At 59.1% G+C, this 15,532-nt stretch overlaps 3 protein-coding genes across 7 annotated transcripts in view; 1 reads left to right on the top strand and 2 right to left on the bottom strand.

Moving 5' to 3' along the window:
• The window catches only part of CATSPERD (catsper channel auxiliary subunit delta), a 59,674-nt gene extending 56,940 nt beyond the window's left edge, over window positions 1–2,734 (top strand). Inside the window, exons 21-22 of the mRNA XM_015122579.3 lie at window positions 200–357; window positions 2,375–2,734. Coding sequence (XP_014978065.3) covers window positions 200–357; window positions 2,375–2,654 — 438 coding nt within the window. The 3' untranslated portion in view covers window positions 2,655–2,734. The remainder of the gene's footprint in view (window positions 1–199; window positions 358–2,374) is intronic.
• A 3,094-nt stretch (window positions 2,735–5,828) lies between these two features.
• PRR22 (proline rich 22) lies at window positions 5,829–7,868 on the bottom strand. 2 transcript variants are annotated; one of them, XM_001085458.5, is made up of 3 exons: window positions 7,400–7,868; window positions 7,246–7,308; window positions 5,829–6,925 (listed from the first exon to the last, which is right to left on the bottom strand). In XM_001085458.5, exons 1-3 carry the CDS (start codon window positions 7,731–7,733, stop codon window positions 5,847–5,849), a joined length of 1,476 nt encoding a protein of 491 aa, XP_001085458.5. In that variant the 5' UTR covers window positions 7,734–7,868; the 3' UTR covers window positions 5,829–5,846. The 2 variants fall into 2 exon arrangements, with proteins under 2 accessions (XP_001085458.5, XP_077835604.1); XM_077979478.1 differs by having other exon boundaries at window positions 5,829–6,964.
• A 141-nt stretch (window positions 7,869–8,009) lies between these two features.
• DUS3L (dihydrouridine synthase 3 like) lies at window positions 8,010–15,182 on the bottom strand. Of its 4 annotated transcripts, none has more exons than XM_077979424.1 (13): window positions 15,053–15,182; window positions 14,266–14,341; window positions 13,219–13,743; window positions 12,362–12,403; window positions 11,198–11,350; window positions 10,756–10,872; window positions 10,462–10,527; window positions 9,940–10,050; window positions 9,630–9,726; window positions 9,358–9,433; window positions 8,476–8,664; window positions 8,252–8,380; window positions 8,010–8,145 (listed from the first exon to the last, which is right to left on the bottom strand). In XM_077979424.1, the coding sequence occupies exons 1-13, from the start codon at window positions 15,148–15,150 to the stop codon at window positions 8,073–8,075; spliced, it is 1,752 nt and encodes a 583-aa protein (XP_077835550.1). In that variant the 5' UTR covers window positions 15,151–15,182; the 3' UTR covers window positions 8,010–8,072. The 4 variants fall into 4 exon arrangements, with proteins under 4 accessions (XP_077835550.1, XP_014978070.3, XP_077835552.1 ...); XM_015122584.3 differs by having other exon boundaries at window positions 14,053–14,341; XM_077979426.1 differs by lacking the exon at window positions 13,219–13,743.
• Window positions 15,183–15,532: the final 350 nt, after the last annotated feature.

Below are 15,532 nucleotides of genomic sequence, written 5' to 3' on the forward strand. Positions count from 1 at the left end.
TGGAGGCTGAGCAGCCTCCGTCCAGTCTCTGCTGCAGGGAGCATGAACCTGCCCCCACCATGGGCACTTGGCCCCAGAGTCCCACCCATGCATGCCTAATGAGGACTGGGGTGGGCGCAGGGCCTCGGCAGGGAGGAGGGAGGCTCAGGGCCCCCTCCCCAGCCCGCAGGGCCAGTGGGCACGCCTCTGTCCCCCACAGAACTACGTGAGCTGCCACGACCCCAACAACGATGCCCCTTTGAGGTGGCCAGATGTCCAGTATCAGATCTTGGGTGGCCGGACAGCAAACCAGATCATTTTCAGCCACAACAACGGCTTCTATGTCTTCTACATTTCCATTGTGGATCCGTACTACAGGTGAGCGGGCCCATCTACCCCGACGATGGGGGACGCCTGATGCCCCTGGGGGCAGGTCACCCATGTTTCGGGGGACAAACCTGAATTCCCCCAATGGCCCAGGCCGTCCCCAGGACAAGTGATATTTTAAGTTCTGGGTGACATTTGTTCCTGTGTGAAATAAATACTCATTTCAGAGTCCTGCACTGGGTGCTGGGGGAACAGCAGTGACTGGAGGCCGCACCGCTGCCCTGGCACACCCAAGTCACCCTCTCCTACTCCCTGTGGCTAGGGTGTGCTGATGGCTGTGGGTCAAACTGGCTCGCCAGGAGTAGACTCTCAAGTATTCAGGAATCTCCAGCCTGACCAACATGGTGAAACCCCGTCTCTACTAAAAATACAAAAATTAGCCAGGCATGGTGGCAGGTGCCTTTAATCTCAGCTACTCGGGAGGCTGAGGCAGGAGAATCGTTTGAACCTGGGAGGCAGAGGTTGCAGTGAGCCGAGACTGCGCCACTCACTGCCCTCCAGCCTGGGTAATAGAGCGAGACTCCATCTCAAAAAAAAAAATTCAGGAATCTTCCACGGGTCAGTTTCACGTCAGTGGCTTGGAATCAGCCACAGTGGAAATATTTACACCTCGGGAATTGGCAGACACTAACCAGGTGGGCTTTCCCCTCTGAGAGCCAGCTGTTAAATATTTAGCACTGACAGGTGCTCAGGAGATTATAAAGCCACATCTAAGCCATGCCATGTGGATCAGCGTGTCCCTTTGGGAGGGGGACACCAGGTGGCATCTTCCTCATATCCTCACCCCTGCTAGAAGTCATTGTCACCCATCACCTGCCCTCTCCAGAAGGATGAAAGTTCACCCCGTGGAAAAAAAAAAACACGTGGAGGTCCTGCCTTCCCTAGAGGCCCCAGCCTAGGAGGATCAGCTCTGGGGTGGCAGCAGGTGGAAGGCACTGGGTAGGGTGAAGATGTCCACAGGAGAGAGGAGAGAGGTGTGGGACTCTCCCCTGCCACATCTGCTCCCTGCACCACGCGGCCTGCACTGTCCCCCTCCCCGTTGTGGGTTCTGTGATACCCCTGAACCTTTCCTGCCCTGACCTAGCCTCCACTGTTATCCACCACTTCCCCGCTGTTGATGGACCATTTAGTTTGCCCCTTCCACCCTTTCTAGCCAGAGTCTGGGCTTTTGGGGAGAATGGGGACCCTGGTGCTGCCAGAGGGCACAGAGAGGATGGCAGACTCAGAACCCATAAAAGTTGGCCAGGCGCAATGGCTCATGCCAGTAATCCTAGCATTTTGGGAGGCCAGGACAGGTGGATCGCTTAAAGTCAGGAGTTCGAGCAAGCCTGGCCAACATGGAGAAACTCCGTCTCTACTAAAAATTAGCCACGTGTGATTGTGGGCGCCTGTAATCCCAGCTACTCGGGAGGCTGAGGCAGGAGAATCGCTTGAACCCGGGAGGCAGAGGTTGTAGTGGGCTGAGATTGCACCACTGCCCTCCAGCCTGGGTAATAGAGCCAGATTCCACCGTCTCAAAAAACAAAACAAAACCAAACCCCATAAAAGTCAAAGTGGGCTGAGTGCAGTGGCTCACACCTGTAATCCCAGCATTTTGGGAGGCGGAGGCAGGCGGATCACTAGAGGTCAGGAGTTTAAGACCAGCCAACAACATGGTGAAACCCCATGTCTACTAAAAACACAAAAATTAGCCAAGCATGGTGGCAGGTGCCTGCAATTCCAGCTACTTGGGAGGCTGAGGCAGGAGAATTGCTTGAATTCAGGAGGCAGAGGTTGCAGTGAGCCGAGATCATGCCACTCTGCACTCCAGCCTGGGCGACAGAGAGAGACTCAGACTCAAAAAAAAAAAAAACCTCATAGTGGATGGAAACAGAAGTGGGTATACCTGGTCACTGCTGTGGGCCTGGCTTTCCCTCCTGTGGGTCTGAACACCTTTGCCAGAGACAAGGCAAAGTCCCCCAAAGGCAATGCCCAATGGCCTCTCCCTGTATCTCCTACCCCCCTGCAGCTACTGTCAACTGGAGACCGTCTTTAGCATCTACGTGTATGGAGCGTTCCCTGTGCAGCTGGTCTCTGCCGGGGTTGTCATGGTACTGCTCATCTCCAGCATCCTGGGGTCCGTGTGGCTGGCCTACATGATCCCCAGGCTGCTACGCACAGCACGTGGCCGCAGGATGACGAGCTTTGTGACACAGCTGTATGGGAGATGCAAGACGGTCTGCCAGTTCAGGGCCTCGGCCACAGCCAGGACAGGCTCAAAGCCCATGGGACGCCACCGCAGTTCTTAACGGAGGCAGATCTGACCACTGAGGCCGGTCCACAGGGTCCCGACCCCTTGTCTTCAAATAAAGTATAGTGTAACATAGCAGGAAGTGGTATTTATTCACCATTTTTTCGTTTTTTGTTCTTTCTTTGTTTTTCAAATGTAGTCTTGCTCTGTTACCCAGGCTGGAGTGCGGTGGCATGATCTCGGCTCACTGCAACCTCCGCCTCCTGGGTTCACGCCATTCTCCTGCCTCAGCCTCCCAAGTAGCTGGGACTACAAGTCCACGCCAGCACGCCTGGATAATTTTTTTTAACTTTTTTTTTTGTAGAGATGGGGTTTTGACATATTGCCCAGGCTGGTCTCGAACTCCTGGGCTCAAGCGATCCTCCTGTCTCAGCCTCCCAAAGTGCTGGGACTCTCGGTGAGCCACTGCACCGAGAGTCAGTCTCATGACTTCTGATTACTCTTTGGTGTGTGTATATATATATATGTATATATATTCATTCTGTGATCATTTTAAATTGCCCAACATAGCTACAAGCGGCTGGGGCAGGGGGATCACTTGAGGCCAGGAGTTCAAGATCAGCCTGGACACCGTAACAAGACCCCCATCTCTACAAAAAACATTTTTGAAGACATTAGCTGAGTGTGGTGGTGCACTCCTGTAGTCCCAGCTACTCGGGAGGCTGAGGTGGGAGGATCGATTGAGCCCAGGACGTCGAGGCTGCAGTAAGCCATGATCACAGCGCTATACTCCAGCCTGGGTGATGGAGTGAGACCCTGTCTCAGACCAAAAAAAAAAAAAAAAAAAAGCTGCTACTTGGGTCCTTGCAGACATCCACTGTGTGACTCTCACTCCACATTAATCTTTAAGAAAAGTGATCCCAGGTCCTTGCCCCACTTCCTCATCAGCCAAGACCTCCCCTACACTTGGGACACCTGGTTTTAGTTTCAGAGATACCCCAGTGAGGCTTCGGGGAGGAGCTGGAAGGCAGCTGAGAAAAGTGGGCTTGGGGCCAGGTGCAGTGGTTCACGCCTGTCATCCCAGCACTTTGGGAGGCTGAGGCAGGCAGATCCCTTGAGGTTAGAAGATCGAGACCAGCCTGACCAACATGGTGAAATCCCATCTCTACTAAAAATACAGCTAAAAACAGCTACTCGGGAGGCTGAGGCAGGAGTCACTTGAACTCGGGAGGCGGAGGTTACAGTGAGCCAAGATCGTGCCATTGCACTCCAGCGTGGACAAGAGTGAAACTCTGTCTCAAAAAAACAAAGTGGGTTTGGAGTCTCTCCCAGCCTGTGTCCCAAGGGGGAAACAGGGACGAATGGGGATCACTGCAGATGCCAGGAGGGCACATGGCACAGTCCCTGGGACAGTGAGACCCTGCCTTGAAAGCCGCAGCTGCACAGCCCCAAGACACTATCGTGAGTTGTTTTTGTTTTTTGAGATGGAGTCTTGCTCTGTCACCCAGGGTGGAGCAGTGGCACCATCTCGGCTCACTGCAACCTTTGCCTCCCCGGCTCAAGCAATTGTCGTGCCACAGTCTCCTGAGTAGCTGGGATTACAGGTGCCCACCACCATACCCAGGTAATTTTTGTATTTTCTTTTCTTTTCTTTCTTTTTTTTTTTTTTTTTGAGACGGAATCTCACTCTGTCACCCAGGCTGGAGTGCAGTGGTGTGATCTCGGCTCACTGCAACCTCCGCCTCCCAGGTTCACGCTGTTCTCCTGCCTCAGCCTCCCGAATAGCTGGGACTACAGGCACCCGCCACCACACCCGGCTAATTTTTTTGTGTTTTTAGTAGAGACGGGGTTTCACCGTGTTCACCAGGATGGTCTTGATCTCCTGACCTTGTGATCCTCCTGCCTCGGTCTCCCAAAGTACTGGGATTACAGATGTGAACCACTGCGCCCGGCCAATTTTTGTATTTTCAGTAGAGATGGGGTTTCATCATTTTGGCCAAGCTGCTCTCGAACTCCTGACCTCAAGTGATCTGCCCGCCTCGGCTTCCCAAAGTGCTGAGATTGCAGGCGTTTGCCACTGCACCTGGCCTCCTCCTGAGTTTTTTGAATAAGGGTTTCTGGGAGAGTAGCTCCAGAGAGCAGGAGGCCCAGTGCCCTGCACAGAGTGGGGACCATGGTCTCTGCTCTGCCTCCAAACACCCACCAGCCTCCTGGACTCTAGGTGAGCCTCCCAGGGGCTCCCCCAGCAGACTCCGGAGGCCCAGGAGATCCAGCCCATAGCCTGGGGAAGGGGTAGGCTGAAGGTTCCCATCCCAGAGGGGTGTACTCATCCCAGGAGGTGCTGGACGGCACTCGGCCTCCTGTTTCCTTACGTGTCCCTAGGGCAACGGGGTCAGCCTCTCCCAGGACCACCACGAACGTTTCAGGCGAGGAGGGTACAGGTGGCCACTGCCTGGACCCGCAAGAGGGCTCTCGAGACCCTGATGTGGGTGAGTGGTGACAGGAACCAGCTCCCGGAGGTGGTTCTTCCGAGGCTGGGCCCATCCCGTTTTGTAACCAGTAGCGGGGCTGTCCCTGCCACCCGGGACCCAAAAGTGTGGCCCGCTGGGGCCCCTGACCCTCTCCTGGGCTCCAGGTGCTGTCTTCTGTCTCCATCTCGGGTGCACATGCCAGGTCCCCTGGGTGCTGTGTGCTCCCCACTCCTTCACGCGTGGGCAGTCTCCCCATCCCTGCCCCAGCCCCCACCCTCACACCATCAGGTCAAGCCCCTGCACCCACCTGTCTGTCTGAACAAGAGTGTGGCCCTTCCCACCCTCCCTGCAGTGACTGTGGCTTCCTGGGGACAGGAGGCGGCTGGGTGGAGATCTGGAAGCTGCTCCTCAAGCCCTGCCCTGATAGCTGTGTGTCTCCGGGGAAGTTCCTGCCTCTCTCTGGGCAGCCTTGCTTTTCCCCACCAAAGGTGTGAAAATCCTTAGAACACGTCGAGTCTGGAGGTCAGCTACCCCATGCCCCAGGAGGCCCGTGCCTCTGCCAGTGGAGTCTGATCTTCCAGGGCTGGGACTCAAGGGGTTTAGGGTGTCCTGTCATTCCGGGGTTCCCCTGCTAGGCTCTGGAGGCCTCACTGTGAGGCCGGGGGCACTGCCTTGCCAGTCTGCGGGATGACAGGGTGAGGGGCCAGGTGTGCACCTCCAGCCCCCTCCCCATCCCCAAGGCCACCACGTGGACATGGAGCTGAAAGGTCAAATGTGCTTTAATGGGGGGTGGCTCCCAGGTCCTGCCTGGGCCCCGGGGAAGTGGCGCTGGCTGGGCCTGCCGGCTGCTTGGCCTTCCCTCCCAGCTTTCCCTTCTTGGCCGTTGAGGCCTTTCTCTTGCCGGGCAGACTGGGGGCTGGGGTGTTGGCGGCAGGGGGCCCCGGGTGGGGCGGCTGCTCCTCGTCGAGCGCCTTGAAGTTGAAGAAGTAGTCGACGTTGGACACGGTGTCCAGGATCTCAGGCACGCTGTAGTCGAAGGACAGCAGCTCCTCGGGCAGGCGCAGTGACCGGATGTCATCGGCTGGGTTCCCACCACTGCTGTCAGGCAGGGCCGGCCCGGGGACCTCGCACAGGGCACCCTCAGGCTCAGTGGCGCCTGGCAGGCAGTCGAAGAGCTTCATGGCGTCCTCGAGCAGCACCTTGTCAGGCAGTGCCAAAGCTCTGGCCGTCTCGGGGGCCTTGGCCTCGCCTGCTCCCAGGAGGGCCCCGTCCTTGGCCTCAGCCACCTTGAGCTCGCTGAGGCCTGGTGGGTACGTGGGCAGCCCAGGTCGGGCCCCGCCGCCCTGTAGCTCCTTGGCGGGGAAGGCCAGGGGTTCGGGCCCAGGGAAGTGGCCGAGGTGGCCCTGGAGGTGGCTGTAGGCGTCCGGGGGCAGTGTGGGCTCTGCAGGCAGCGTGATGAGTACAGGGGGTGGCTTGTTCTCCTTGGGAGGTGGAGGGGGTGGCGGGGCCGGGCCTTCCTCGAGTGGCGGTAGGGGCAGCTCCATGAAGGCGGCGGCGGGTCCCGCGTCCCCCACAAAGCCCAGAGCTTCTGGCCCGGGGCCCTCAGGCGGGAAGTAGGGCAAGAGGAACTGGGGCCCCCCTGGTGCTGGTTGGTAGTGGGGGTATGGGGGCAGCCCCGGGGCCTTGAGGTAGGGCTGCGGCTCCAGGAGGTAGCTGCCTGGGGCAGAGGGGCCCCCCACTGGCCCCCCGCTGCTTGCCGCCAGCTTGTACAGGGCCGACTGGCCCAGGTCAGGGGTGGTCCACTCAATCCGATAGATGCGGGGATCGAAGAAGCACCCGCATGGGGCCATCTGGAAACCTGTGGGCAGCAGGCAGGTGGCCTGAGAGCAGCCGCTGCCTGATGGGCCCAGCTCAAGCCTGGGGGCCTGTCTGGGGGATGCCACGAGAACCTTGCCATTGGGGGGCCCCTTTGGGGGACGACATAGGTATTGCTTTGGGGCCCTGGCTGGGTGATGGATAACACAGAGCTCGTCTTTGGGGCTCATCTGGGGGACCTGTGTGAAGCAGGGGAGCAGAGGCCATGCCTTCAGGTCCCCACCTAGGGACAGGGCAGGGGCAAGATGGGCCTGCCCTCAAACCCACTCCCAGCCTCATCAAGGGTTCAGGGGAGGCCGGTACCTGCTGGAGGGGCCGGAAACACCTCTTTCTCTGGGTCTGGGGGATGGTAGAGGTTCAAGGAGCCTGTGGACAAAGGTGCCCGGGTGGGTGGGGCCCTTAGGCGGGTGGGACCCTGAGCCCTCCGTAACAGGTGCCCCTGCCCACCCGATCGTACCCACGGCGGGAGGTGGCTCGGTGCAGGTGGGAGCGGGCTGGCTGCCCAGTGCCTCGGCCCCCTCCAGACTCTGGGGGCTAAAACCTTCCTGGGGAGCTGCAGGGGCATAGAAGGGTTTGGGGTGCTGCATGGGGCAATGGGGGGCCCAGCCCAGACAGGCCGGGAGGGCGGCAGTAGGAGCACAGGTGGCCCAACCAGAGAAGAGGCTGAGAACCCGGTGAGGTTCTGTTTGCCTGGTTACTCGGGGCAGCGGGTTCCAGCCTGCAGCCCGCCCACTGGTTGGGGTTCTGGGTGTTAGGGGCGGGCAGGGGCAGACGGTGGCAGAGACGGTCATCACCAGGGGAGGGAGGACTCTGGGCCAGGCCTTTGCCTCTTCCAGCAACACCCCCTAACAGCTTCGAGGCTGCCTCCTCCAGACAGGCTGCCCTGATCTCCACGGGCATGCAGGCTGAGGCTCCCCGGGTCCTGCATTTGCTACCTTCTTGGGGGTCAAGGCCTCTCTGGGCACGAGCAGCACCCAGCTTGGGGCAGGGCCCATGGAGGCGGCCAAGAGGTTTGGGGAAGATGGGGGCCAAGGAGGGGCTGCTTCAGGGTCACAGAAAGGCCTGGATTTTAAAAGAATAAAATTTATTGTACTCTCCTCGCCCCACGGTGCCCCTGGGAAAGCCTGAGGCTACTTATACGCGTTGGCCTTGTGCTTCGGCAAGAAGACGAAGTTGGGGGGCACTGGTCCAAGGAGCATCTCACTGTGGGAGGGCAGGTGGAAAGCAAGGTCAGGCCCAGGGCCTGCAAAGCACCCTCCATGACCCAGGGCCCCGACTCCAGCCCTGCACCTCCAGCCCACCCAGGCACCTGATGCGGATCCAGTCGGCGGCCTTCTGGCTGGCCATCAGCGTCTCCAGGTAGTCGCGGCCCAGGTAGTAGGGCGGCCGCTCGTTGATCCTCTGTGGGAGCCGTTCCAGCAGCCCCACGGGCACGTACCTGCAGGCAGGCGGGCAGGCAGCAGAACAGGCTTGAGTCAGCCCTAGCCAGCCGCGGCCCATGCGCCGCCCACCCCAGCCAGCCCCGGTGCCCACCGGCACAGGAAGGACAGCCACTCGAGCAGGAAGCGTCGGGTCTTCTCCACACCCTGCGTGTCCGAGCCCCAGTGCTCCAGGCCGTAGTTGGTAAAGTCCCGCAGGATGTCCAGGCGCTCGGACGACGAGATGTCCCAGTGCCTCTGCTCCTTGATCTCCGTGAACAGCCACGGCTTGAGCAGGGCGCCACTGTGGGACGGGCGACGATCAGTGGGCCCAGCCACCAGCCTGCCTGGGATCGTGTGGCCCCTGCTTCCATGGCCTGGCCTGAGCTGGAGCCCAGACCACGAAACCTACTAAGCCTAGGAAGCCTCCCGGCTGTGTGCACACAACCTTCAAAGCCCAGGACTTTCTTTTCTTCTTTTCTTTTTTTTTAGGCAGAGTCTGGCTCTGTTGCCCAGGCTGGAGTGCAGTGATAAGATCTCGGCTCACTGTACAACCTCCATCTCCCAGATTTAAGCAATTCTGCCTCAGTCTCCCTAGTAGTTGGGATTACAGGCGTGTACTACCACACCTGGCTAATTTTTGTATTTTTAGTAGAGATGGGGTTTCACCACGTTGGCCAGGCTGGTCTTGAACTTCTGACCTCAAATGATCGGCCTGCCTTGGCCTCCCAAAGTGCTGGGATTACAGGGGTGAGCCAGTCCACCTGGCCAAAGCCCAGGACTTTCAACCCACCATAATCAGATCCCATGGCAGCAGCAATTTTCAGTCCTCTCTGCCGCAACACAGCTGCAGCTCCTAACAGCGCTCTCTGCCCCTCCCAACTTGGGACCAACAGCCTGCCACAGAGCAGGGGTGGGTGACGGCGTGTCGGGTTCGGGGCACTGCTGCTGTGCATTAAGCTGGAGCTGCATCTCGGTAACATCTCTGGGCACTCACCGGGCAATCATGATCCCGGCAACACCAGTCTGCATGGCGCGGTTGGCATCCTCAAATGACAAGATGTCCCCATTTCCTGAGAAGACAGAGGTTGGAGTCTCAGGGAGACACGGGCAGGTGGGACCCTGGGGGTCTCCCTACCAGCCCTTCAGTTTTGGCTGACCCAGTGGCCCCCATCAGGGTGGTAGGAGGGGGTCCCAGGTGGGAAGGTGAACAGCCCAGAGTGACCGAGGGTGGCAGGGGAGAGGGAGGTGGCTTCCCGGAGCACCCACCGAACAGGGGCATGGGGCTGGCGGCCTTCACGCACTCCTCGATGTACTGCCAGTCGGCTAGCTTGGTGTAGCGCTGCTCCCGAGAGCGGCCGTGGAGCTGGGGGAGAAGCCGCCACGCGGGGTAGGAGGCAGAGAGTGAGACGCAGAGAGAAAGACACCGAGAGAGCCAGGCTGAGAGGGACAGAGAGACAGAGGCGGAGACAGAGGGAGGTGCGGAGGTGAAGAGGGAGGGATGGGAGGAGAGGAGCCGTTAGGAAGGGACGCGGGGTCGACCCCGAGACCCTGATGCCCGAGGCGTCCCAAGACCCACCGTGACGAGTGCCACGCCCCAGTCCCGCAGCTCGGGCAGCAGGCGGTGCGCCAGGTTCACACGCTCCTGGACGCCTGTGCGGATCTTCACAGTCAGTGGCACGTCCAACACCTATAGGATGGTGGGAGACGGTGGGATGTGGTGGGAGGTTGTGGGAGACACTGGGAGGTGGTGGGAGGTGGTAGGAGATGGTGGGAGGTGGTGGGAGATAGTGGGAGACGGTAGAATGTGGTGGGAGGTGGTGGGAGATAGTGGGAGATGGTGGGAGGCGGTGGGAGGTGATGGGAGACGGTGGGAGGTGGTGGGAGACAGTGGAATGTGGTAGGAGGTGGTGGGAGATGGTGGGAGGTGGCGGGAGATGGTGGGAGGTGGTGGGAGGTGGTGGGAGATGGTGGGAGATGGTGGGAGATGGTGGGAGATGGTGGGAGGTGGTGGGAGGTGGTGGGAGATGGTGGGAGGTGGTGGGAGGCAGGGCCTGGGGGAGTTGTTAGGGAGCCAATGTGGGGATGTGGCTGGCCATACCTGGTTCATGCCACGAACGATCTGCTGGAACTTGGTGGAGCGATTCATGAGGGCACAGCCCCCGCCCTGGAAGAGACAGGCAGGTGGAGGGAGGGCAGGACCCGGGCCACCCCAAGACCCCTCACCCCTGCTGCCTGGAGGCCCCCACCAGGAGATGTCAACCCGCAGGAAAGGCAGGGGCTCCAGGGCCACACTTGGGCCTGAACCCTTGACCCTCTACCCACGACATCGTCGGCTGGCCCAGTGCCTCCCTGCCCAGATGGGGAAACCAAGGCACACGTCCGGGACCACTACCTTCTTGTACACGAGGTCGATGGGGCAGCCGACGTTGATGTCCACAAAGTCCACCTCCACGGTGCGGCTCAGCAGCTCGGCGCACTTGGTCATGGTGTCGGGGAAGGCGCCCTCCAACTGTAGGTAGGCAGCGGCAGAACGGGGGGTGAGGGGAGAGTCTCAACTGTCCCCACTTGGCTGTTCCCTCCCCACTGGGGGGCCCTGAGCCAGCAGCCTCCTCTCTCGGGCCCTCCCTGGAAGGAGCCAAGGTCTGTCTGTAAGGCACTGGTCCCCGGCCACGGTCACCGGTCCCCAGAGGTGGATCAGGGAACCACCCCCATTCCCCCATTCCACAGCTGAGGCCAGGGGGTTGAGGAGGCAACCAGGGCAGACCTGGAACCTGGCTCTGAGACAGCGCAGCCGAGGGCCCCTCCGCTCTCCCTCCCTCAGGGCGGGCAGTGACCTGGACGCCAAAGACGTCTTCGCACTGGTGGCGTTTGAGCAGCGCCCACTCGGACATCTGGCCCTGCAGCAGGTTGGTGCACACGGCCATCTCTCCGCATGTCACGTCCGCCCCGAAGCGCTTGCAGATCCGTCGGAAGGGCAGGTTCCCACACTGAGGGGGGAGCAGGAGACACATATGCTCATGCACACACGCACACACCCACACACACCACACACACACCACACACACACACACATACACAGACACACGCACACATGCATACACAGACACACGCACACATGCATACACACACAGACCCCCCCACACACACTATGCACACAGACACACATACACACACACAAACACACACGCATACACACACACTATGCACACAGACACACAGACACACGCATACACACACACAATGCACACACACACACATACACATGCATACATACAAACACACACATACACACACTGCACACACACACACGCATACACACAAACACACAAACAATGCAGACACACACATACACACGCATACATACACACACACACTATGCACACACACACACACATACACACGCATACAAACACACGCATACACACACACTATGCAGACACACAGACACACACACGCATACACACACTATGCACACAGACACATACATGCATACACATGCATATATACAAACACACACGCATACACACTATGCACACAGACACACACACACGCATACACATGCATACAAACACGCATACACACTATGCACACAGACACACACACACACACTATGCACACACACACACGCATACATACACACACACATACACACTATGCACAGACACACATACGCATACATACAAACACACACACACTATGCACACAGACACACACACAGACACACATACACACGCATACATACAAACACACGCATACACACACACTATGCACACAGACACACACATACGCATACATACAAACACACACATACACATGTATACATATACACATGCATACACACACACACACTACGCGCACAGACACACAGACACACACACAGCTGGATCCTGAATATGCGCCCCAGCCCCACAATCCAGCAGGTGCGGAGACACTAAGCCCTGCTGGAATGGCCACATTGCCACCCTGCCACCCCAGCAGCCACCTGACCCAGGTCCTACCGTGGTGAGGGGGGCCAGGTAAAGTTTGCCACGGATGTCCAGCTAGAGGGAAAAAAAAATACAAGTGAAGCTTGGGCCTCCACCCCAGCTGCTGAGGCCCTGGACCTCCCTTCTCCCCACAGTCTAGGACACACTTGGCCCTGGCCCCAATGGCCTGGCTCCTTTTCTGGGCCTCTGCATGTGCCAATCAATCCCTTGATCAGGAATGTTCTTTTCCTCATCGTCTCCTCCACTGGAAAGCTTCTACTTAACCATCCAAACCCAGCTGCAATGCCCCCTCCTCCAGGAAGCCTTCCATATTGTCCCCTGCTGCCCAACCGTGACCCTGTGGGACTGAGAGTGTGCCCAGCTTTTTTTTTTTTCCCCCAGATGCAGTCTTGCTCTGTCGCCCAGGCTGGAGTGCAGTGGCACAATCTTGGCTCAATGCAACATCCGCCTCCCGGGTTCAAGCGATTCTCCTGCTTCAGCCTCCTGAGTAGCTTGAATTACAGGCTCCCGCCACTATGCCCGGCTAATTTTTGTATTTTTAGTAGAGACACGGTTTCACCATGATGGCTAGGCTGGTCTTGAACTCCCGATCTCAAATAATCTGCCTGCCTCAGCCTCCCAAAGTGTTAGGATTACAAGCATGAGCCACCGCGCCCGGCCCTGTCCAGCTCTTTCTGTCACCACCAGAGTGGGACCTCCTGAAGGCTGGGCCCAGGACAGAGCACAGAGAGGGAGACTCAGCTGGGAGCTCCTTCAAGGCACAGCCTCTGACTCCCAGGGAGCTAGAACAGGAACGTGGTCACAGCTGGTGCCTAATAGATGCACACCTGATGGACAGGTCTGCTACTGACATTGCTCTCAACACGTACCCGCTTCTTCTCACAGGGCCGCAGCCTGACCACGTCTTCATCCGTCAGGGGCCCGCAGGTCCGCACGGGGCTGCTAGGAGGGGTGCTAGTGCCCAGCCCTGTGGGGACCTGCTGGGCGCCACAGTTGCCCTGCCTGGGAGCACCCTCGGCTGCCGTGCCCTCGGGTACAGCAGCAGCAGGTGTGGGGCCCGGCGGCTGGCCCTGGCTGAACCGGCGCAGGGCCTGCTCAGCTCGCTCGAAGCGGACCTCGCGCTTCCGTAGCTGCTGCTGCAGGGCTTTGTCCAGGCCGTTGCGCACGGGTGGGGGCTGGGCCCCGCGGGCCGCCAACTCCTCCTGCACCAGGTTCTGTCCCTCGGGCCCCAAATGGGCCCCAGCGAAGCGGCAGGTCACGCCGTAGGGGCACCGGCCGAAGGTCTGGAAGAGCACACAGCGGGGGCCCAGGTCTGCCGGCTTAGTCTCCAGGTAGCGCCGCACGTCGTGCAGGAAGCGGCAGCGATCGCCGAAGAAACACTTAGCAGCCGACTCCTGCGGGGAAACAGGGAAGGAGTGAGGGAGGACAGGGAGACCCCGGGGCAGCCCAGCAGTCAGGGATTCAAACTCTAGGTCACCCCTCCTGGCTCTGTGTCCCTGAGCAAGTCAGGCACCTCACTGTGCCTCTGCCTCTCCATTGGTACAATAAGAACAATGACAAGCCCCACAATATATCCGGAGGAGGATGAAGACGGAATGGCATCAGAGCAAGCTCACTGCTCACTGCTGAAGGCCCAGGAGCTTTCTAACAATTCCCCACCGCCAGGAAACACCCGGCAGGAATGCTCACGTGGCCGCACTCGCCTGGATCAGGGAGGGGCACAGCCTGTTCTTGTCGTAGTGTGTGGGCTTCACATGAGGCCGGCCCTTGTTTTGTCCCCGGGCCCTCTTCTGAGTCTGCGGCTGCTCCCTGGGCTCTGCTGCCTCCTCCGTCTGCCCGTCCTCCGTCTGTCCATCCTCCAGTCGGATCCGCTTAGCCTCAGGCTCAGCCAGGTCATTGCCAGCTGAGTCTCCTACCTCGGTTTCCCGGCAAGGCTTCTCCTGCCCTTTGGCTTCCAGGAATTGGTGAAACTGCTCCTTGGTGGTGAGGTATCTGCCGACAGACAGGGAAAGGAAAACCCTCTAAACGTAGTGTCAATAAACACTAGCGAAAGGAGGCTAGAAACACTTGCCCGTGCTTAAATCCTTCTGCTGATGGGGAGCTCACTACTTAAGAACTAGCCAGCTCCCAGCCTGGGAGCCCCTCAGGGCCTCAAAAAAGATCTATTTCGTCCCTGGGTCCTCACTGTCCAAAATGTTGCGCGAAAACTATTATCAGGTTCAGTCAAGAACGTCCCTGCGCATGTTAGGCTAAGAAAAACTACAATTCCCAGCATGCCTTGAAGCGGAGTCTAAGCCGCCACATTTCCCTGCACGCCTTTCGGCCCTTCAAACACCGCAAGCCCCAGCACGCCCCACGGCACTCACTCCAAACCCAGGACCCGCCAGTAACCGCCGCTGGCGGGGCACATGCGCCGTATGTCCATATGCAGGGACTACAATCCCCAGTATGCACCGCGGGCCTGGCCTCAAATCCCACCTGCCCTAGCATGCACGTGGTGTCCTTCGCGCATGTGACGGTCACCAACGTGCACAATCTCAGATACCTCGGCTGACCACACTGCAGGCGGAAGAACAGTCCGGAATGAAGAACCGATGGCTTCTCGCCCTTAGCCGCTGCCTAATTTCCCGGCATGCACAGCTTGGGCCACGCTATGGGTGCCGGAAAGGGCCCTTGAACTTCCCTCCTGCCCCGGCGACTCACTGAGGCTTAATGGGCGCCACTCCCCGTTCCAACGCTCCGGCTCCTGAGTCGCCGCCACCACCGTTTTCTAGAGGGGCCTCCGCCGTTCCCTCCGCCATCGGCGCCCCTCACGCCCGTTCTGGAGTGTGGCGGGAAGGCCTTCCGGGTCACGCGTGTCTTCCCTGCTTTGCTGGGGAAGTGCGCATGCTCATGTCGTTCCAATGGCGCCATTGCGCGCCCGTGACGCAACGCGGGGGCGGGGTGCCTGTACATGGGTTGAGCCTCAGATCCTAAATAAACTAGAGCCTGGCAGCTTGCAAACTGAACTGCAATCAGCTTCTGGACTCATGGAGCCTACTTGTTAGGGTGTTTTGGGGGTTTTGTCTTTATTCTGTTTGAAACGGTCTCGTTCTGTCGCCCAGGCTGGAGTGCAGTGGTACGATCACGACTCACTGCAGCCTCTTCCTGGGCTCAAGCGATCCTCCCACTTCAGCCTCCCGA

This window comes from Macaca mulatta, chromosome 19, assembly GCF_049350105.2.
Source record: "Macaca mulatta isolate MMU2019108-1 chromosome 19, T2T-MMU8v2.0, whole genome shotgun sequence".
Taxonomy (NCBI): domain Eukaryota; kingdom Metazoa; phylum Chordata; class Mammalia; order Primates; family Cercopithecidae; genus Macaca; species Macaca mulatta.

Bases quoted from the DNA above. Each gene is read 5' to 3' on its own strand.
- PRR22 (XM_077979478.1), bottom strand. From the start codon at position 7,733: ATGACCGTCTCTGCCACCGTCTGCCCCTGCCCGCCCCTAACACCCAGA. The intron at 7,309-7,399 runs GTACGATCGGGT...CTTTGTCCACAG, and splicing joins CGAGCCACCTCCCGCCGTGG to GCTCCTTGAACCTCTACCAT. The intron at 6,965-7,245 runs GTACCGGCCTCC...TGGGCCCATCAG, and splicing joins GTTTCCGGCCCCTCCAGCAG to GCAGCGGCTGCTCTCAGGCC.
- DUS3L (XM_077979423.1), bottom strand. From the start codon at position 15,150: ATGGCGGAGGGAACGGCGGAGGCCCCTCTAGAAAACGGTGGTGGCGGC. The intron at 13,744-14,052 runs GCGAGTGCGGCC...GTTTCCCCGCAG, and splicing joins TGTGCCCCTCCCTGATCCAG to GAGTCGGCTGCTAAGTGTTT. The intron at 10,051-10,461 runs GTATGGCCAGCC...ACCATCCTATAG, and splicing joins TCGTTCGTGGCATGAACCAG to GTGTTGGACGTGCCACTGAC.